We start from the raw sequence: 23,895 nt of genomic DNA on the forward strand, positions 1-23,895 counted from the left end.
AACTCTGTGTATGAATGAAAAATAACAGAGCAAATATTTTCTATATAGAACTTGTTTTAGGCTATTAGTTTGAAGAATTACCTTCCTGAATACTGTATACCATCTGATTGATGAGGACATAGCTGGAGTATACCACTAGGATTTGGAAGCAGAGCAGCACTGCTTTTTTATGCACGCTGGAGCTGAATAGCAAATATGAATTATTTATTATATTATCTGTTCTTGCTAATCATATTTTAGAGAATTTCACAAAGCATAAGGTTCTCATTGAAGTCAGCAAAACCAAAGCTATGATATTGCTGAATGCTTTCAAATTTCCTATTTTATCAGAACCAGTGTGAGCTTATTTGTGTGTATTTCTACATACATATTCAGATATGTAAATATGCATATTTGAGTACTACTAAGAGTAGTACTGAGGAATGGACAGGATGTTCAGGATTTGTCTTCATAGGTTCTTCATAATGTGTGTTAGTGTTACACCTTTTTTTCTTTCTACTTGTGTCTTGTTCTTCCATTTAGCTATTTGTAGTGTGCATTATCCCTTCACTTAATAATCCTGTTCTGATTATTCAGGCCACTTAGGGTGTCATTTATTCTCTAACTTCAAGTGTCTCCAGAATCAGCCTTTGTCCCTCTCTCAGCCCTAAGCCTGTAATAAGTACATTATTTAATAACGAAAAAAGGAGTTCAAATTGACACCATAAATTTTTTTTTGCTTTTTTTTTTTTTAGTTTAGTGTTGTGGCCCTTTTTCTCTTCTGGCCTTTTCAAGGTTCATTATTTATAATAGTCTGAATATATGAAGATCAGACGCTGCTTGTGAGCCATTACAAAAGCCCCCACCAACAACCTAAACCAGTGTCCCTTAGCATCCTTAAAATAGTATCAAACTTCTGTCCTACATCAATTGCTCCCAGTGATCAGAGCAATGAGAATTCAGCCTCATGCCTGTACACACCAGCAGTCACTGGGTGTGTATGATGTTGCTGTCAGCAGCTGTTCTTAAATACGGTCTTCAGGTGTTTACCCTTGGAGCATGACATGAGCAGCAGGCCTGGAGTGTCCAACCTGCTCTCTCTTCACAAGCTCATCTCTTGTGGCTCTGGAGGTTCGCAGACTTCTCCCATGGATGTAATTCAGGAAAGGAACCCCACTCAGCTAGTTTTCTAAACAAACAAAATCCTTCTGTCATCCAGCAGCAGTAGAGGTGGCCATTGCCTTAGGAAATGTTCTAACTGATTGAAATGCCTGAAGTTAATCCATCAAAGGAACTGTACAGTACAGGTACCTGAATGCATTTAAATATGTGCTTGCTTGAATCAATATGGTATATAAGTATAATGTTTGAGAAATAAATTAACATTTCTTTTAACTAAAGACATGCTGACATCAGAGAGTATGGGGGAAGTAATGAAAAAACTTAAATATAAAACAGATGTAATATAGGAACCTAAATACAAGATGAAAACTAATTAGCTTTTCACATAATTAAACAATTATGAATTTTATTGACAGGAAAGGATAATAGCCATTTTCACACTTTTTCTAATTATAGTTTAGCTAAAATGCATGCAGGAGCCTAGGTAGTTCACTATTTCTCATACATTTTCAACATGCATTAGATTAGTCTCTTCTGTTTCATTAGAGGTGGTAGTTAGCACCCTCATTAAGTTGCACTTCCTTTTTCCAGGTGATGATACTGCCAATACAGGTTTAGAGGGAACAAAAAATGTGAATGGTGGGAAGGAATTAGTAGGAAGGAATTTTATTTTCCTGTCCATTAATCTTAGAAATAAGAAAGGCTGAGGTGGGAGAGAGCTCAGGAGACTGATCCAACCTCCCTACTTAGAGAAGAGTCACCTAGAGCAGGCTGGGGCCTGTGTCCAGTCAGGTTTTGAGTACCTTCAAGGATGGAGCTTCCACAAACCCACCTGGGCCACTTGAGGCAGTGTCAGGTCTCCCCTGCAGTGAGAAAGCCTTTTCTTATGTGCAAGTGGAATGTTAGCCAAACTGTATATATGGTTATGCCCTCACATTTGTCTGTTTTCCTGAAATCTTAATAATTAATACTTATTCACTCACATACATTGATACATGTATATGTACATCCTCCTTTCTAGCAACACGTCATGTGTGCCAGCTCTCATTTTGCAAAAATGAAGCCATGCTTTTGTTGAACACAAAAATACCACTTACACCCAAAGCAGTATACACGCTAAGTTCCTTTTTTGTTTTTTGAGGGTTTGTTTGTTTGTTTTTGGGGTGTTTTTAATTAATCCAACACTTCAAGTCTGTAATGGAATCCTTTTTATTAGCTCTGTTGCAAAAGGGGAAGGAGAATTTTTCTGTCAAGAGTTTGAAGCACATCAGTAATGTTTCACATTTGGAACATTTTGCAGCAATTCTTCCACTTATGTATCTCAAACAGCTAGGCTGAAAGTTCTGGGGGGTTTTTGTTAGTTGTTTTTACTCATTAGAGCTGGAAACAACTACTGTTGCATGGTTTTGGTGATGGATGAGAAATAATAACTTATGTAATGTAACTTATGGGTGTTATTTATAGTCTCCAGTGTGATTTCATGGAGAGCCTCCTGAGGCAAAGAAGTGACTGATGGGATGTGAGTTCTATAGAGACTGTGTTCCCATGTGGTCTCTCTATTCCACATTGTTTAGGGACATTGAGTTTTAGTACAGTTGCTTTTAAACTCTATGGAAGGGAAAAAAATAAATGGGTGAAGTAATGATGCTAAGGGCCCTGCAATGATACTAGAAAAGATATCGTGTGGTTAAATATTACTAAAGGACTTATGTAAGGTATTTTTGAGACATCTGTCTGTAGTATTTTTTTAAAAAATTGAGGTGAATTCATAAAAGAAATACATTTCTTGTGAGTGTGAGTGCTTGACTCTGCTGAGCAGTTTCTTCCTGAAATTTTGGGGATTTCTCATCCTTATTGTTCATTTTTACAGAGAAGTTTTATGATTTTTGACATCTGTGGGTAAAAGAACATTTTTGTTTTTCTCTCGGCCTGGGTATTTGTTGGTTTAGGTACAATAAAAAAAATGCAAGTTGAGCATGGAAAATGTTTCTTACAAGCAAAGGAAGAAGTAACTGTTGTTGAATTAACTTTCTGAGAAAAGTCACTGGCTGAGAGAATTCTCTGTAGCCTTTTTTGGTTATTTAAATGTTCATGCTGGGCATTTGCTCTTGATTCTAGTTGCAGCACTTCAGCCTGTATTCCTAGGGTTTTTTTTTTTCAGTTGCACTCCAGGTAGTAAAACTATGTATGACAATTTCATTTTGCTATCAGCTCTTTGAACTTTAAGGCTGCAAGATTCCAGGTGCTGGAAGATGTATTTTGTGTCCTGTATTGTATGTGTCAGTATCACAAAAAGCAACATGATCTGGAAGAAATGCACACAGGACTGACTCTAAAAGGTCTAATTTCTGCTCTGTGCTTTCTCCTTGCTCATTGTACTTGCTCATGGGAAGATGGAAGTGTGTGAGCTGTGGGTCTGGTTTGTGATGAATATTAGCTTGGACTCCTGTGTTCAAGGCCCTGGGCAATCAGTGATCGGAGAGATGGTGCTGTCCCTGAAAGACAGGATGAGTTTACCTCAGTGCTAAGTGTTTTAGCTTATGGTAGAGAGATACACATTGTAAAAAATGAGATATCTATACTTTTTATGATAATGACCAACTCATGTTAATATTCAGTTAGTTGTTACCAATTAACTGAAAGTATGTGATGAAGTATTTTCATTTGTAGAACTACTAGCCTGACTTGAGGTAGCTATTTCTCTCATTAAGGCATATGGTTTCATTAACTTCTTAGACACTGGTTGACTCACACCATGAATTGGACTTCAGGATCAGCGGACCACTATGGTTTACATCAGCGTAATTCAGAATACCAAATTTGCTTTTGAGAACTACCAGAATGGCTTATATTTCCAGAAGCAAAGATATGTGGGAGGCAGCTGTTCCATAATGGCAGTGTATCTGTTTGAGTAGTGAATAAACTGCAAATTATGTATATCAGCCAGTTCACAGGACAGAATCTGCCTGTTGGAAGGGGTGTCCTTATACACTCCAGGCTAGCCTGTTGTTCTGGACACTCTGAAAACAAGTGTCCATGGGACAGGACTGTTGGCCTTGGAGTAAGAGTTGGGATCTCTGTTCAGGGAATCAGGCAGTCTGTTCAGAGGATCTTTACCTTGACCTGTTTTCTCCAGAGATTTAAGACAGGACTAGTTGTTCCATAGCTGTATTAATGCATTATACACTACTTTCTCTTCCTTGCCAAGGCTCCTGCACAGCCAAGCATGCAGAGGCGGAGTATGTTATGTACTGAATGTTAGTTTAGGCCTAATACATGTATTTTGTAAGGTGTAAATTGTAATCTGTGACACTGATCAAAAAGGTGACTGTCTTGAGGCACACATCAGATAAAATCATTGCAGCTTAATAAAAACTTAACACCTGTATGCAGTGCAGAAAGCAATTCACTCATCTGTGAAATGCGAGATACAAAGGCTTTATACTTGTTGGAAAGCCAGGCACATTTTCAGCATATCTTAAGAACAGTATGACAGAAATAAAGTAGGCCCCAGTGAGGCAAGGTGTATATTTGTAACGGCTGTAAACAGTGGGGTACAACAGCTGGAAAAACACTGTGACACAAGGGCTGAAACACAGGTAAGAAATGTGAGTTAGTGTGTATTGCATGTGAGGAACCAGGAGAAGTTAACAGAGTGTCCCCAAAGGGAGAAGCTACCGAGTATTCCAAGTCTGATTCCTTTAGGTGTTTACTCAAGTAAAGTCATGATGTTGATCAGCAGTGGCTCAGGTAAGATAGCTGACATAACAAGGTATGGACAGTGTTGTATCCATGGCAGCTACCTTTTCCTGCCTAATCCAGGACAGCACAAAGCAGACAAAAGCAATGGAATATTAGAATAATGGTACAGACATGTTCGGTTGGTTAGCATCCTGCCAAAAAGATAGATTTAGCCTGTTATTTGTTGGATTAATGTTGGTTGTAAAGGGATTTAACTCAGTTAATGGGCTTTTTTTTTTTTGCTCAACATCATGCAGTAGAATACTGACTGATTGTAGTAATGTCTTTCAGCAGCTCCTTGCAGCACTGCAACAAACAATTTAATTTTTAGTACAGTTGGGATTAGATTTATTTGCAGTTTGTATTACAAAGAAATACAGCACTGACTGCTGTGCACAGATCTGGGAAGGGAAAATGTCTTTTCTGACCTGACTTGTATTGCAGAGCAGCAGATCCACTGAGATGTCGTGTCTCTGACATGCCACAAAAACAAGGCTTGGGCATCTCATCTCTTCAGTCAGTGATGTGTATTCCCTGTGCTACTCTAGAACCCTTGTCAGTACACTCTCCATTGTAAAAAAAAAAAAAAAAAAAGCTGAAAAAAAAAGTCATATGCTAGCTGAAGTAAGACTCTTGTAAACTTTAACTCCTAAAGGCATTGCACACACTATTTTCCCATTTTCTTGCAAGCTGAAATTTATGAAGTTATTAATGCAAATAGTATTAGTATTCTGACTAATACTTTAGAAATGGCTGAGCATTTGGAATTTATAGGATGTATGTACAGATCATGCTTATTTTGTTTGGGGTTGTATTGTTGGTGTATACTAATTTACATTTAAATTGTTATCCATGTGGAAAGAGAGGGAAGCACGGTATGGTGCTTTCAGGTACTGCCTTCAGTCATAAGAGATACAATTTACATGCTGTGCTTGAAAAATCCCCCTCCTGTCCTGGGAAGAAATAGGTCAAACCTGTGCTCAGTTGTTTTTCATCATTTCAGTCAGTTTGTGTGGGGACACTGAAGGCAGTGCAGGAGAAAATAAATAGGATGACAGATGAAGTCTGCAATTGTTTAGGATGGTGTATGCTCTACATGTATCTCCATATGACCCAGCCAAGGCTGGAAGGAAGCTAATCAGTTCACTTTATACTCGATATTGATAGCAGGAGGGGTTCTTTTAGGGAACAAAGATAAGTTGTCCTTTACTTGATGCTTATTTTGGTTGTTAAGAAAACATACATATGCAATAGAATGGGAGGTATCACACTGCTTGGTGGTGACCCCAGCTGAAAGCAATATACCTTCAGTCTGTCTAAAGAGATGCCTCAGCAAGGAAATTCTAATATTTTTCCTAAAATATTTGTTGTGAATACAACAGATTCACAGTCGGAGAGTGAGCCTTCTCCTGTGAAACGGCCACGGCTACTGGATGACAGTAATGACAGGCCTGAAGAAACCAGTCGATCCAAACAGAAGAGTAGACGTCGATGCTTCCAGTGCCAAACAAAACTGGAACTAGTACAGCAGGAACTGGGATCATGTCGCTGTGGTGAGTACAGTTTGGCAGCAGCATCCGGCTTTCAAATGCAGCTGTGCTCAGATCTGTGTCACACATGGAAATACAGAGAACACTTGGGTTTTCCACCTTGCAAAGATGCTTTAAACAGAAGCTATAGCTTCCATTGGTAGCAAAAAGTTATAATTAGTTCCTGTCAAATTTCCCCTTTAAAACTTTGGCTTTGATGTACTGCCTTGTCTCAAGAGATGCCAGATATTAATGTATTTAGCTTCAGAAGTCCCTGTAAGGCAGGAAGGGCATCATACCCACTTGACAGGAGAAGAAGCACAAAGCACATCAATAAATATGCAGAGAAGGTTTCTATAGGGCATAAAGGAACATAGGTCAGTATCTGCTTCTTCATGTTATAATTACATTAAAATAAAAAACTTAAATCGAAAAACCCCCTCTAACTGAAAATATTTTCATTCTCACACTTAGTTTGTGGGGGGAAGAGTTATTGTTCACCATACTTAAAATCATCCAACTTGGCTTTTCTAAAGTTGACACTGTTCAGGTAGTTGAATTGAAGATGATAATCATGCAGATAGCCAATTTGGGGTTTCATACTCAATGCAAATAATCTTTTTGAAATGGTAATTAATGTGACTAGATTCCAAAGGAGAAGCTCTCTCCTTCATGGAACAATTGCATTCTTAACTGGTTTAAATGTGCTTGTTAGACCCAGTGATAATGCATGTGGTAGTTTTATCTGCTAATTATTTTTTCATATTATCATGTATTGAAGGTTGCATTGAACTCTCTGACAATGCTTATATTGATACATTTGGAGAAAATTGTTTCAGTTACTTCATTGTGTCTCAAGCAGGGAATAATTTCCAAAGGATCTGCACAGATGATAGGTGCAATTCACATTGCACCTGTGAAAAATAAAATCTTGTGTTAAAATCATTATCTGGAGAGAAGGCATGTCCTCTGAGCAGCAGTGTGGAGAGCAAGGGTGGGCTAAGGTAGTTGCAAAGACAGTTAATCCTATACTGAATAGCAAATGCCCAGTGAAGAGAAGCAATAGAAAGCTGCAAAGATTTTGTGTTATGCTTTGTTCTCTTCTTCAGCATCTGTCTAGTCTTCAGGCTCTAGAGATTACTGTTGTGTTGGGCTCTTTTGGACATGAAATAAGGCTTTGTTTTGATAGTGGAGCACTGGCACAGAACTAACATACATTATCTGTGAAGCCACCAAACATGAAATCAAAAGCTGTAATGTTGAAATTCTTGTTATGGAAATCATGTGTCAGTGTACTTTGAAGTGTCTGGTAACATTTTTATCAAGCTGAAGAAATTCAGGGCTATCAATGACACATTTTGGTATGGCTCTTTCTGCTCAGCATGGTAGAGGCAGGAATTTCTGCTCTTGGTCTGCTGTTGTCAAGTATATAACAACTCAGGCTGTTATATACAACGGGCTGCAAGTATACAATAACTCGTGGGTACCTGACTGAAATAGCAGAATGGTCCCAAATACTGGGAACAAGAGAGTTTGAATTTTGAGGTGGATTGGATAAATGATTGCTTAACCATTATGTAACATCATTAATCTTTCCTGCATTCTGCAATATTGGAGCTATGTAAGACCAATTAAGTTGAAAGCAACTTTTAAAAAGCCCTTTCACTGATCAGTAATGTTTTTTAAATTATATAAGACCTGCCTTTTTTTTTTCTGTAAACTGGATTACAGATACATTTGGTTGGTTCCTCTCAAGTTTTCATGAAGTGGTTCCATAATTCAATACTGTTGCAATATAAATGTTGTAGGAATTATTCTTTAATTTTCTTCTACTGGATATATATAGCTTTATGGAAGTATTTCTGTTAAAGTTCATAAAATGTGTTAATAAAATATGAATGTAAAAAAAAATCTGAATTCCTTGGCAGTAAGTGAGGAGATGAAAATTTGCATTCCTGTATTACATCCTACACAGTTTATAGTTTGTATTATAAACATTTCTACTCTATACTTTTAATGAGAAAATAGAAGGCAGGAGTCTATTTCCATGTGTCCAAGAGGGCTGAAAAAACTGTAAGTCTTTGGTTGCTGTGCAGTTACAATATTTCATTAATACTCTGTGCAGTAAGGTTGTGTTATCTGTGCTCTGATGTGATGTGAATGTGGCATACCTTGTGACACTTACATTTAATAGTCAGATTAATAAGAAGCAAGCAAAATCCTACCACTGAGCCTCACAGAGCACCTCAGCTTCACATCACCCAAACTGCTTTACCAATGATCAGCAGCATGTGGCTCCAGTCAGTTTTAAAGATGCTGCCTGAGAAACCATTCTTGCTAGTTTTCCCTGCTGTCTGTAAAATTAGGTTGCTTTAGGTCATGAATGACAAGCCCATTAAAAAACCCTGGGTGGAGGTGATGGAAATGCAGTAAGACAAATCTGTCAAATTCTCATTTGTTTAAAATATTTCCTAAATCCACATGACTGGGTTATACTTTTCTGTCCTGATGATCAACTGGTGTAAAATAAGCACTCTTCAGAAGTAATGGTCAACATAGAACATTGTTTGATCTGAGTTTTGAACCACTGCTATTAAATTCTTGGCGTCTTAATACTGAACTAAAGCAGTGGGAATAAATGGGGGAAACTCCTCCCAGTTTTAAATATTCAGAGAAAATCTGATATCAGGATCAATAAAAAGGCAGACACCATCTTCAGAATGACGAGTGTGTGCATTTGCTTGGATGTAAGAAAAAAGAATTTAAAGCATAAAAATGTTGATCCGAAGATGTGTCTGAAGCAGTCTTGTTAAAATCCAAGTTCACTCTGCAGACCAACAATTTAATTGTTTGCTATTGCACATCTTCTTGTCCTAATGTTAAAAGTACTGGAAATCATCTTATTTTTTGATGATTTGTCCTGGTGAATCCTCCAATGAGATTTTTAGTGAGATATAGTGGAAGGGAAAATACATACATACTGAACAATGTTTTAATGTAGACATATCTGCAAATACTGATCCAGTTAACTGGGACTTGTCCAACAAGGCACAGCTTTTTTGGAAAGGAGACAGAGAGAGTGACTCGTGCTTTACACTAGCTCGGAGATTTTTGGGAGGCTGCTGTATTGACTCTCCTGTCTCATGTAAGCCCTGTCCAGAGAGAGGTGATGCTGCTGAGCTCATTCCCTTGACACTACATGGAATTTTAGACAGATTTGACAGTGCTGCAGGGCTTTGCTGTGAAGAGCAACAATTCACTACTGAGAAGGGAGTTCCAGCAATTCAAACACAACATTTTTCAGATGTAGAAAGATTTGTTTGTTTTCATACACATATACTCTCAAGATCCTTTTTCATTCTTCTTGTGCTGTGTTCAAGTTGCTAACTGCTGACAAGAAATTCACATCTCATAAATAATGCTTAAGAGCCATTGCTATATAAATTAAATGTGTTATGAATTGTGATGGGCCTTTTTGTAGCATTCTACGCCTGGAGCAGGAAGAACAGAGGATGTAATTTTCATTAATTTCTAATGAGGTGCCAATTAAAGCTAAGGAAGGAACTCAGAAGGGAAGAGTCACAGAGCTCCCCTGAATCCTGTGCCCTGGGGCTGTCAAACGAGTGTGCTGCCAAACTTCCTCTGAATATTCCAGTAAATTACAAACTCACCCAGAGCACACACAAGACAAATTCAGCTTCCCTTTGATCTTCAAAAGAGCAATTTGTAAGATGAGTTCTGAGCCTTTTCACATAGCAAACTGGGAGAAGTGATAGGAATTGTTAATTGCTGATGCACATTGAAAGCTTCAGTGAGAAAGAGAAATTTTTAAATGAATTCTCATTTTGAGCTTCTGACAGGATAACCTTTATATCAACACCACTAAAACAAAATCAGCTTCCTGTGCACTGTTTATAGGTGACAGTAAGAGTGGGCAAGTCTTGCAGACAGCAGTGTTCTCTAGTTTGGGCTGGATGGACCTTCCAATAGTTTAGTGTCTTACAATGGGTAATGATTGTGGTGAAATAATTTTTATTTAATATTAGATTTAGGAGTCCGTTTTATCATCAAAGAATTGCAGGAATCATATTCTTCAAGTTACACTCTGTTACAGCATTTCTGCAAGCAGTCTGAAATCAACTGCCTGTGATCCTTGATCAGAAAAGGAAGTTGTTGTCTCAGTGGTGTCATAACTGGGTGGTTACCAGAGAGTTGCTTCAAAACTAGGGACAGTGAATGTGTGAGTGGAAGTAGCTATAAAACACTGAGTTCTGGAAATGTATTGTAAAAAAGACAGGTTGATTAGTTGCAAATTACACTATAAATTTCTAGGCCTGCTCTTAATTGCTTGACTAGATGTATATTGCTACTAAATAAAGTTATGTACAGTTTTAAAAGACACTGAGCTGTAAACTTTTGATCTATAGAAATTAATTGCACAGAAAGCAAAACTTAATTTTATGGAAGAGGCTTACAGTTTTACAGTAAAAAGTAGTTCTGGTAGCACTAGGTCTGTGGTACCAAGCCAACACACAGAAGTCTGCAGTGATCTTGTTGTTGGAATTGCAAGAGAAATATGATCCACTTCTAGTCAGCAGTTAAAGAGAAATTAGTGTAGTGTGCCAGCTCTGCAGCAGCTTTTGTGTGGAATGGTGTTTGTTGGCCACATCGTTATAGGTGTGTCTGTACCTCAGACTCCACCTGCCTCTTGGCAGTCAATGGGGTGGCTGAGATAATGAACCCTGCAAAGCAAGCCTGGCCCTAGCTTCCAGCAGCAGTGCCATTTGTTTGTGTGCTTCTCAGATAGGAATTGTAGTGCTTTTCCTGTTCTTGGGCCAGAGGAGGTACTTAAAAGGATGGGAAGACGTTGAAACCTTCCAGCTTGATCACACTTGAAAAATAGTTGCTGAGTCATATTGCATTCTGATCAAACACTTGCTAGCCATATTTCTTGCCTGTGTGGACAAGAAAGCTTTTCTTGGAATTTTATGGGCCTATGTGATCTTGTAAGAAGCTACAGTTTCCTGGAATGCATCTGGCCTAACAGCTGTGCACTCATTGCTGCTCTTGGGGGAGGCTGCTGTGAGCACTAACCTCAGGCAGAGGTGAAGGCAGAATGTGGTGGTTTGCAATTTTAATTTATGAGATGTTGGCATGTACTGATGTTTGTCTGCTTTTTGATTGGAAGGGATGCAGTTCACAAGTGGCCTCTACAGCAGTAAGACTGAGCCAGGAAACAAGAGTCAAACTTTGCAACTCAGCCAGAGAGCCACCTCAGGGTGCTGAGCACCTGGAATTGAGGGTGGAGCACATGGTTCACCACAGACTCCTCCTTTAGAAAGGCAAAAATTTCCTTCCTAGTTACTGTGCTTATTTTTCCACATCCCTGCTTTTCATTTAGTTCTGTTTAAATCTATAATAATGTGTTGAAAATCTTTTCTTGGGGTTACTGTTGGTTTCTTTTGTTTTGGTCTAAGCACAGGGATAAGAGGGAGAGAAAAACAGACTCCTATCAAGCACTAGCAGAAACAAAATACATCTACACAGCAGAGACTGTACTTACAGATAAAATGGCAGCAAGTCTCACTGTCACTGAGTAAGCAAAAACGTGAAAGAAAAGCAGCTGCAGATTCTTAACTTGGATAACAGAACTGCTGGTCCATAAACAGAGGAGATGAAGCACTTGTTTGGATTGTGCCAAAATAAATTTGGAGTGATTTACCCAGTTAATTTAGAAATAATCTTCAGAAAGACAGGAAAAAAGAAAGAAATTTGAATAGATAAGCCGCTTCATCTTTATACAAAGTTGTCAAACGTATTGAAACTAATGTTTCTCTTAAGACTTGGTCAAATATTAAATCATAGTTCCATTTCTATGGAACCTTTTTCTGTGGAGGAGAATTTCTAATGGTGCTGGTAAATTCACTTTCTAGATGGATAAGGTTTATCTGGTACAAGCCAAAATGGCTTCAGGGCATGATTATGTCTTGGTATAACAGATGTACTTCCATTGATTAAGATGAAATATGTACAGTGCTTCAGGAGAGTATGAATCAGCCAGTTCAGTAAGAAGTATTAAAATAAATCTTATTAGTGACTGGTTACTACAGCCCTGGCAAGTGTTACTGTCAGCCTGTAAGATGTGCCACATTCAGCTGTCTTGTATTGGCTGTTCTTCTAAGGGAGTTGCTCCCAGAACAGTTCTTTTGCTTCAGCCATTTCAGGAATGTCCAGCCTCCATCTTACCTTATATTTGCTGCAAGTATTAAAAAAATACCCAACAAAACACAAAGTCTGTTAAGTTTGAATTTGAACTCAGGGGTGGGGGGGTTTGTTTTGTTGTATTATATGAAGATGTTATTCCAAGACTCCAGTTGAATTGATAGGGAATAGGAACTGTTAACTAATGCTGGTCTTCCTGACTAATATATATTCTGACAGTACTGGAAATGAAGAAGTAGTTGATTAATTGGTGCATCATAGATTCCAAGTGTAGTACCCAGAAAAATGGTTTAATGTCTAGGTTTCAGAAAAGCTGTCCACAGCTTTAAAAGTGTTAATGGAGTTCATGCTCCTTATAATTAGGAATCGTGAAATACTGTTTGAAGAGGCTCCAGTATAATTCTCCAGCTTGTTCAATTAACATGGGTTTCTTGCAGGATGTGCTGATTTTTATTTCTTCCATTGTGCTACCAAAACTTTGGCAATGTTGATTTAGTAATGTGTACTGAGCCTGTTCCTTACCTTCCTGTAGTTCCCAATCAGTCCATATAATTGAAATGGGCTGCTCATCCCTTAAGTCCCCAAGTTCTCCTTAAGTAAAACAAGTTAGGGTGTTCCTTCTAAAAACAAAAAGTGGTTTTATTTTGACATTACTGATGTAGTAAGTCCTTCATATAACCTTCTTGGGGTTTTCAAATGGAAACTGCAGTACTGGGTGAAAAATCAGCATTTTGTAGGTGTACCACATTAAGTCTCTTTCCTACTTACCTGTATTGTGGTTACAGAAGAATGAAGTTCATCCACAAATTGAAAGATGATGCAGTTATTTAATTGTATTGTATGCACAAGAGACACATGGCCTAGTGAACTTGAACATAAAAATCCATCTGAGACTATCTTATATTTTTTTTCTAGTACCTTTAAGGAATTATTTGCTCAGTCTCTGAATTATTTTTTTTCTTATGACAAAAGGACAGACAAGTCCCCCTAAAAGTGATTCTAATGTGTTTGTCCATATGTTAACAAACAGCTGTACACAGAAGTACTGATTCTACGCGTATTTGATATTTGAAGTAGACACAAAAGGCCCCAAAATATGCCATAATAATCTGATGAATCCTGAAGGAACATTACCAGCTAATTAACTGACCACAAGGTAAGGCTTATGTAGGGAGGAATGTGAATTTTGTCGATTAAAGTCTGAGATATTCACAGGAAGAAGTGGGGAAAGAACATAGCCACAACTGCTGCAGCAGAACTGGGAAGAGAAAAAGGATAATTGAAAGGAATTGTCTAAATTTGCTTAAAAAGTCAGAATTCTTTCGAGGAGTTAGAGTATTTTTCCCCTAAGGAGTGCTCTTAAATAAAATCTTATCTTAGAGGAAAATACCACCTGTGGTCCTAAATTACATAATTCAGTTATAAGAAGGTGTTAAAGGTAGGTACTGAGACTTGAGACTACTTGATGTGGATGTTCTAAGGATATTGATGTCCTAAGGAAATGGCATTAAGATCAGTGTGTATCAGTTTTCACAAAAGTAAAAAGTATTAGTCTGTGTCAGGGCCTTTTAGTATTAAGTATTACTGGCCTTGGAGGAAAGTTTCAAGAACTGAGAAACTGTATCAATGGATATTATAATCACATATGAGTATTCAGTAAGTTTTTAAAAATAATATATTTATTTACTGTATCTTTATACATATTGAAATGCAAATGCTTACAGAGGTGTTCCGGAGTTGCTGAAAGTTTTGCAAGTTACAGGCACAAGTCATGTATGGGAGTCCTGCCATATTCTGAACAAGCAGGAGCCAGGAATGTTTTGTAAGAAAAGAAAAAAAAAAGGGAAGAGTGGAAGTATACATTGGTCTAAGCATTTGTTTTCCTTTGTCATGTAAATGGGGTTCTGAATGGAGCTCTATTTTCCTGTGATTAGAAAAAGAATTACTCTTGACATAGATTGCAAGAGGCTACAGTAAAAGAGGACTTTATTGGAGCAGAAGGTGTAATCTAAGAGACCTTGAACATAAAGTGTAAGTAAGAAATGAAGACATAAAGCACATTTTACTTAGATTTAAAAGAAGAAGAGCTGCTTCTCTCTTGTTTGGCCAGCAAGCCTAGCTGCTCTCAGACTGTAGATCACTATGGTGCAACCTGTAGGAAGCTACTGAAACCCAGGGCATAAATAATACAACTCAGGAAATATACTGAAAGTCAAACCTGGAATCATATTTAGCATGTGATGAAGTCAAAATACATGCAGGATCCAGGAGAACTGTTACAATTAATGCAACACATACTGGATGTTAGTATAGACCCTTTCATTATTCATTCCAATTCTTTATTAGTAGCCTTATCTTTCCTGCATTTTAATTGAGCTAAACAAAATTACGCACATACATTATTGAATCACTAGATATTGCTTGCTATTTCAATTAACTTTCTGGGTACACTCCAGCTTTTAATTAAATCCTCAGCTTCTGGGAGAAGTGTATAAGCTCAGGTGGGCTTGGTGTAGAGCATTCTAGAAGTATTAACACTCACACAGCTCTTTTATAGTGTTAAATACTGCACAAGTCCCAGCTCTGACCTTAGGAGAGCTCTGTCATCCACCTGCCATTTCTCAGGACACTTTAATTAAGGTTTCACACCACTCAAATCTAGAGAGTCTACACTGCTCAAATCCAAATATGTTGAGTAGGAAACAAATGCCTCTTGATAAGCTGGTATAATCCATGGAAAATCTAATTTTGTAGCAGTACTAACATCTGTGATAATGTAACTTATTAGTATGAGTTACCTCTACTTCATTAGCTGCCTTGGACACTAGGAGGCCTTTCTGGAATAATTCTGCTTTTTTACTGTACATTCTGTTCTTTGGATTCATTTTCCCACATAACCTTGTGAAACTAGGAATGATTTGGGAGGTGCAGTATTATTTCAGTGTGTTCTTGGCTGTGCAAACATGGCAATGAATATTCCTTTTGCAAGTGTAGTAGTGATACTAATTCCTCTTGAATACGCCATTGCAAAATCACACAATTGATAAATAAGGAAACTTTTCACCCCCCTAAAGTCTAAACTTTTCATTTTGAACCTTACTTTTCCCCTCCTTCAAATAAGTTGATCATTGATGTTCATTATCTGATACCTCACTTGATGCTGTAAGCTGTTTGGAGCAAAATGGTTTCTCCAAAAATTCTCTTGTTCAATTTCAGTTTAACCAGTTTTGGTTATTTGGGTTTTTTTTTTTTCCTGCCTTTGTGTTTCAACAATTGCACAAGTCTTTGGTGAAAATATTTCTTCCAGTTATATCAACAGTTTACAATGACAAATTAAAATGCTAATTTCTGGGAAGTTGCATCCTTTATCACAGATGAACTGGGACCAGAGCCCAGTTCTGCAGATTACACAAGTACAGTAACCCAAGAGTTGTGGTGGTTGGCGAGTGAGCTTGTGGTGTCACAGCTGCTGCTTGTGCCTGACTGCTGTGGGTGAAAGCTGAGACCAAAAACTAGGGACAGTGTATATGGTCAGAAGGGGAGCCTACAGATGCCATTGTCACCACTGTGTAAGTCAGTGACCTCTGAGATAGGAAGCAGTTAAGAAGTGAGTACTGATTGCATGGTGTATCTGTGGGAGTAATCCTGGACCTGAATTGTTCTGGTAATCTGTCCCCAGTAGATAATAGCCTTAACTTACAAATCTGTTGTGGGTGAAGAAGTTGTGATGTGGAAGTGTTTACTTTCAGATGGATGAGTTCTGTACAGCAAGAAAAGTATCTGGTCCAAATCAAGACATTTAAGCACCGTCTTCTTCTGGTACATGATGGAACTGGGACACAATCTTGACTAGAGACCTGCAGCACTCAGTCAGACCTGACCCGTAGCAAGCATTTGTTAATGGCAGCTTATTATTACAAAGTAGATGTGCTGTATTTATGACTTTGATTCATTAGGGATTATTTGAAATTCAGAAATAATTTCCTGAAAACCTCAGCTCTGTTCCTAAACATTTTGCTTCTCTGGGATTTGTGTTCACTACAGCAAGAGTAAGAATTGAGTCTAGAAGAGTGCCAGATCTTAATTTTTTTCCACTCCAAATTCCATGTCTTCAAAGAAACAGGAGGAAACTTTGAGTTATTTTTCTTAGTTCCAAAGACAAGGAATAGAATAGTGCCTTGTGTAGAACCTCCTTAAGAACTGTTGATCCAAAAAATTCCCCTAAAAACAGTACATGCTCTATTCTCAAGTGATATGAATTCTGTGTTCCAAGTTTGTCACATTCAATGTAGGAAAAAATAGTTTGACATCTTTCTGTGCAAGTAGTCAGGTAAATAGGAAAATGTATTTAAAACTAGCATGAATTGGGATAAAACCTATATTGTTTACAGGGTCTCCACGGTGTCAAACTGCATCTCTTGTGTGCTCCCTAAAGTAGCTTCTCAGACTTATGGTCTTAAAGGAAATAGACAGAAAACAATTTTGAAACGCAGGTTATATGTGACCAAACTTGGAAATACAAAGTCTTTTCCTTGCAGTTGAAAGAATTCTTGCAGTATCTTTAACCATACCTGTCCAGTGGCTGTTTTGTCCTCTCTCTTTGGTATACAACTTCTTCCATTCACTTCTTGGGCAGTCCTTTCCACAAATGCTTCTTCTGTCTCTAATGCAGATACATACACATTGCTTTACCCTCTTTATGGCAGAGAGCAAAACAGCAGAAGAATGGAAAAAAAATTCTTACTACTTTCTTTTCTCCTAAGCATAAAACCAGTAGTAGAAATATATAATGAATCTTCAGATTCTCATAAGCACTCTTATGTAGCACCAGAGCACCAGAGCTATATGCTCCCAGCATGAAACCTGAGATTATTGCTGACTGAGAGTAGGATGGAAATCCCAAGGTGACCATCCAGTCCCAGGGACAGATTGCCAGAGTAAAAGAAACATTCTAAGGTGTCTTACATCACCTCTTTTCTTTTCCTCTCTTTGATTCAGCTATTGATTTTTGGGAGTTATGAGTAGGTATCAACGATCTGTATGAAGAAGAAAATACTGTAAATTCAGTTGCAGTGATCGTAGCAAATGGTTAGAAAAATAAGTTAATAGGACAAGTACACTTCATCCTATCGTATGTTTTGTGAACATTTGCAGCTGTGCTGTTTGTGAAGATTCATGGAACTGAAATGCTTTGAGAGGGCGATGCTTAAGACAATGTGCATTGATATTTAGAGACTTCTAACTTTGCACACCATCCACTCAGTTTGGAGTGGAAATGATAGAAAGGACTGCCTCAATTTGGTGGAGTTTTAATAAAGACATCTATCTGGTTAAAAAGCTTCATCATACTGTGGTGTGCTCCTCTTTCCCCTTAGAAAAGAACGACAAGATTCCCAACCAAGTTATTCTGAGGTACTTATCACTTTGTCAAAGTCCACGTCAACTTGCAAAGCTGGGAAAGAGAAACAGAAGAGTTTAGTTCACCTATTTCCAAAACCTTATTGTTTAGCTTGGTGGGATTTGGTTTGGTTTTACAGAAAATGTCAGTAAAACTGAAATTTCCTTGAGTTGTGTAATGAAAGCTGACAATGCTAGTGCAGAACATTGCCACAGAAGAGAGAGGAGAGATAATTAGAGTAGATGCAAGAATGGAGCTGTCTAAAAGAGAATAATACCAGATACCAGCAGACTAGAATATATTTATATTACCTAACGCAGTACATTTGAGCTGCCCTGGAAGCTGGGTCATACTGCAGTTCTCAGGTACTGAAGCCTTTAGGATCTTGCTTTGTATCTTGGTAGCTTTTCGTTCTACTCTTCCATTCATTTCTTAACTATTTCATGTCTTAAAAAAAAAACAAAAAAAATTCCTTCCCACACTTACTTATAAATAGTTTTATTGTTAGTATAATTTGCAACACATTAAATCATCTTTCCAGTTGGAAGGGTTACAGGGGGAGATGCATAAATGTTGTTTTGGGGGTGAATGGTGTGCAGTTGTTCTGAACAGTGCAGCAGCATGAGCTGATCTTCTCTGCTGGCTCTTCTGCCTGGTTTGGCTGTGCTGTGTGATAGCCTGCAGATATGTTCATTGCTTAAAGAGATGTTAAAATCTGTTCTTGAACAGAAATCTGTTTGTAGACTCATGCAATACCTTGTTAGATAATACACCTTTGGTGTAGTTAGTTTACTTCTAACCTTACACAGTTTACATCTAGGCTTTGCTAGAATTTTTGGAGTATCTTCAACTCTTAAGTCAGAAGGTGTTTTTAAATTGTTTGAACATCTGTTGATTAAAATTTCAAATTTGCAGGAGAAGTAAAATATCTTGTGAAGAATGTGAAGTCAAAGCACACAGCACAGAATTCTGCACAGGATTATGTCTGTGTCATTACTAGGACTGCTTTTGAATAGGCTTTGTATTGGGCTCTATACAAACACAGGTTGTTTATTAAATAAAATTTGGAAATGGTGTAAGTTGCAAGTTCTGACAGTTCTGAACTTCTGCCTGTTGACTTGAGAATGAAAATACTAAGCACTGATCCTAGTGGACAGGTAAGATGATTTTTAAGTATCAGAAGATCAGGGTTTTATGGTAAAGTATGTTGACTTCACTTTATTTTGAGGGAGTTTCTTTGAATGTATCAAAAGGGTCACTGTAGTATAGAAGGCTAAACCTTCAGAGCAGTTTGTGCCTGCAATGAAAGCATAAATGTCTAGAGTGAACAATTAAGATGATTGATGGTACTTGGTAATGAAGGGCTTTGCTTTTCCATGTCAGCAGTGATACTTGAACAGCTCAGCTTTGAGAAACTCAAAAATATACCATGGCTCTTGAGTGTAGCAATGAAGAAAAGGCAATTGTTTTTCATTACCCACACACAGCATACTGTGTGATAACTCTCTGGTCTGGAATGTGGAAGCCTATTCTGTTTTCTTTTCTCTCCAATATCCCTTTCCCATCAGGTTCCTCAGGAATGATGAAAGCAGCTTCATAGTTGCTGGTGTGCAGTGGGCTTCCTTCGAGTGACTCCTCTGTCAGGCAGGGATGCTGCTCTGCTTTATGGCTTTAGCCATTTTTGCTCTGGAGATGAAATGGAAGGGAATTTTTTATGATGTATTGTGTAGAAGTTTCTGTGGTGCTCAGAGGAGTTCAAATGTTTGAAGGCACTACATAATGTTTTTTTCTAAGATGCTTGCATTAGAGACCTGAGGAGTGGGTGATTCATAGTTTACTTCTAACATCAGAAAACAATTGCAGAGCTGTGATATGTATTATTATATTTGCTAGATTGAAATCTTCTGTGCTGGGAGTGGAAGTCTGGCATGTTTTAGGTTGATGACTTGGGCAAATGAACTTCAGCTGGCAGATGGATTCCCTTTTGCAGTGCTCTTTACACTAGTAGAAAAGTTATTTATTTGGCTTTTACTTCTAGTGTGCTAAAAGAAGCATTTCTGCAGTAAATTCCTTTAAGAGACACAACCTGTATTTGATACCATCCCATAATGAACATAACAGCATATACACTGCAGGAGTTCATTTATCTAACCTACTTTGTAGCCATAGAAGCAGAGTTCTCAGGAGAAAAGGTTTCACCTTTAAATATGGATTGGCATTAAGGATCAAAATACAGATGCATCTATTGGCCTTCTGCCCCAGCACACACAAGTTAGTAATGGAACTGCTGTAAAATCTGATGGCCTTGATGTGACATCAGGCACTTCTGCACATGCAGACCACAGAATGTCCCTTCTGATTTTCAAACCACTGAAGAAACAAGGAGTGAATACAGCAGTAATGACCCAATTGAATATACACACTCTGAACTAATGAAAAAATGTTCAGAATTAATGTCACTCAATTAGTTGCTAAATAACGGTGTTTAAAGGCCTTTAAATTTTAAATAAAACCTACAAAAAAAACAAGTTCCAATCTTTAAAATGACTTAAGCATTTGTAGCAATGAGACTAAAGATTTGAATTCTCTTTTTGGAAATGGAGCTTCTAGGAGATCTGCATTGCTAATTCAACCAGAATAAGGTCCCTTCCATGAATCAGCCAATATATGCAGAACTATTTTTGTAACGTTCAAAATGAGCTTGGGTATTCTTTCATTAGATACTATCTGTTCTAATTAGCAGTACATATTTTAAATATATATATATATACATATATTAATAACAGGTTTAGATCATTTAATTGCTGAAATTAGACATACTATTCCCATACTCTGGGAAAAATGAAAATCACCTGCCATTCTTTTGTGGACAGTTACTGAAACTTTGTTCACGAATACACAAAAAAATCCTTGATGAACAGGAAAAAAAATAAATAATGTGTCATGTGGAATAAATATAGTGTACAGTACAGATTTTCCTGTGTGAAAATAGGTGCTCTATAAAGAAATACAAGGTGTTCAAAAATGAAATAAAGATCAGGCAAATCAAAGGATAGATTGTATTAGGGGTGGCAGGGTAGAAAGGAACATCATGAAGCTGTGCTGGTCTGCATGAGGCTTTGAAGAAGGGGAAGAGATGGGGCAATGGAAAGGTCACATTCAAAAGTGATAAATCATGTGGCATATATACTTTCCTTACTAGATTTACAGAATTGTCAAAGGGTCTTGGTGAAGCAGTGCAGAAGATTGTATAAATTTTCAAGACCTATTTTCAGAAATATTAGATGGCATTTTTACATATGCTTGTTAAACATTTGGAAATTATCTGTAAAACTGCCAGGATTTAAAACCAGCTTTTATTTAGAAGGGACTGATATGCCTCCTTCCCAGTCCATATCTTCACGGTGTCTTGTATCTGCTTCTTAGACATTCATTGCATAAGATGATGAGCTTGATTTTTGAGCTCATCCAGGTAGGCATTTATGATTCTTGTACCTGTAGTGGACATTGGTTCAGCAATTTGATATCTTATTTCAAGAAATAAGGGAAGTGTTCAGACCCTCCTTTCTTGTGAGAGAGAACTGAGTGACATGGCTGTTCAGTATTAGCACTATAGTCCAGGGATATTTTAATTTTAACAATCAGACCTTGAATTTTTGGCACTTGGGGAAAGATATTTGTCACGTTTGAGTGTGGTATGACCCAGATTGAGATTGAAGTGGAGGCAATGATCACAAGGGATGAGGTACATATCAATTCAATCTGCGTGTTTCCATCCATATTTCTGAACTGTACATACCAATACAGAAAACTTGTCTTTTTGGATTTGTTCCTAGAACTGGGTTTCAAAGCCAGACACAGATAATAGGCATGTCTTTTCATAGCCTGGTGCTACTGAAACAAAGAGCAAAGATAAATCAATTTTTCTTCACTTTTTAAAAATAATTCCATGTACGACTTTCCCCCTGTCTGTTTTCTTAACAATCACTCTTATATAAAGGTAGCAAGTTGTTCTCTCCTGCAATTGATATTTTATAGTCCAGAAACTTAAATTACTTCACACACATAGTCTCATATATATGCGTGTGTATATATGCTCAAAACACTCTCCCAGTCATTCACTCACTCATTTTTATCCTTTTCCATCTCAAATATTATAATTTTGTGGGTTGAATATCTCGAGCATTTAAGGAGCAGCAGTAATGTAAAGCATTTAGGTAAGAGGCAGTTTTACTCTTTGCACCATCAGGCAGGAAAAATATCCTAGCATAGGCGATACTAGATGAACCATACTTGGTTTTGTATACAGTGGACTGGTGAGCCCTGTAACTGTGTGACTTCTCTCTCCCATAGCATCTGCTGCTATTTAAATATTCATTTTGGAGGTGGGAAATTTGAGGCAGTTTCTTTACTGTTACAAAGTGTTAGGGACAAAGAAGAAAAAAACTTATTTCCTTTGTAGACTAGAAAGTGGTTGCTATGGGCAGATGCCCTCCTCACCAGCAGGGAAAAGTATTGGCATGTTTCTAAGTCACATGCTCCCTGGAAAGCTGAATAACATTGAGGAGCTTTAGACAAAGAGACAATAACCTCAACTTCTCAGCTACAGAGCAAAATGATGTGGCATGCCATGTCTCTGTGTCAAATGCCTGTTCCCCCCTGTGGTTAGTGTCAGAATGGTTCATGGGGAGAAGCTTCTGAAAACCAGGATAGCGAAGGAGCAGTGAACTCTCCTGCTGTCACTGCCAATGCTGGCAGTGAGGAGGAAATTTAACAGTTCTGACTTGAAAATCTGCTTGGGAGAGTTTCAGAAATTACAACAAAGTCCACCAAAAGTAGGAAAGATTTCAGCAAAGATGATTAAACCCCAAAAGCATTATCTTTTTTACTATGTAGATGTACATAGCCTAGATGATTTTGGAGGTTTCCTGTATAAGATGAGAAAATGGCAAAAAAACGCCACAAATGTCGTATGACTTGAGCTTTGGGACTGTGTTGATAAATTCTCAACAAAAGGCAGTAAATAATCATATATTCATTACCCGTAGAGAATAAGTAAAAGCTTTAAACTGGCGTGAATTTTTGAGAACTTGAGTAATCCCCCAGTAGACAAGGGGGTTCTTCACTTGTGGTTCAGGTGAGATGCCACCTCTGTAAGCAGTCCCTAACTGTGTCTCTTGTCTCCCTCTGGCAGGTTACGTGTTCTGCATGTTGCACCGCCTGCCTGAACAGCACGACTGCACGTTCGACCACATGGGCCGCGGGCGCGAGGAGGCCATCATGAAAATGGTGAAACTGGATCGGAAAGTAGGGAGATCTTGCCAGCGCATTGGTGAAGGATGTTCCTGAGTGCAAGACTGCAACCAAATGCTGTTCTCTTAGTTCACTAATGTTAGCCTTATTTAGGACAAAGTCAGCCAGACACCTTGTACTAGGCAAGTTTCAGACTACAGCCAATCAGTTTCCTTCCTTTACCCAACTGTCATGGTACTGTAGTTTAGGGATTGATAGTGGTTGAAATCTATCTCTGGCTGGTTACTAAGGTGCCTGCTAGCCACCGTATAAAAAGCAAACATGAAGAAATATTATTTTTGAGTATGGCTAGTGGATTTAAACAAAGCAAGAAAAATTCAAAGGCTTCTGTTACTGCTGGAGTCACTCTAAAAGCCTTATGCTGGAAACATTCCAGCTGCAGAGTTAAAACACATAGTTGTATAGAAGCTGGTGTAAAAGTTTGCTATGCACATGGCTTTTGGACAAACTGTTTAATGTGCAGCCTTTCACCTCTTCACTGCTACTGAATCCTGAGGAGGTGAAATACTACTCGGAGCAGCAACTGCAGCTGCTTAAGCCCAGAAGACCTGACTGGTCACTTGTGCCTTCATCGCATGTGGCTTTTTAGTT

The 23,895-nt window shown here is 38.0% G+C and overlaps 1 protein-coding gene across 1 annotated transcript in view; it reads left to right on the plus strand.

Moving 5' to 3' along the window:
* ZFAND3 (zinc finger AN1-type containing 3) overlaps positions 1-23,579 on the plus strand; it is a 133,409-nt gene extending 109,830 nt beyond the window's left edge. The window contains exons 6-7 of the mRNA XM_068185480.1: positions 6,225-6,395; positions 23,186-23,579. Coding sequence (XP_068041581.1) covers positions 6,225-6,395; positions 23,186-23,340 — 326 coding nt within the window. The 3' untranslated portion in view covers positions 23,341-23,579. The remainder of the gene's footprint in view (positions 1-6,224; positions 6,396-23,185) is intronic.
* The last annotated feature ends 316 nt before the right edge of the window (positions 23,580-23,895 follow it).

This window comes from Anomalospiza imberbis, chromosome 3 (genome assembly GCF_031753505.1).
Source record: "Anomalospiza imberbis isolate Cuckoo-Finch-1a 21T00152 chromosome 3, ASM3175350v1, whole genome shotgun sequence".
Lineage (NCBI taxonomy): Eukaryota > Metazoa > Chordata > Aves > Passeriformes > Viduidae > Anomalospiza > Anomalospiza imberbis.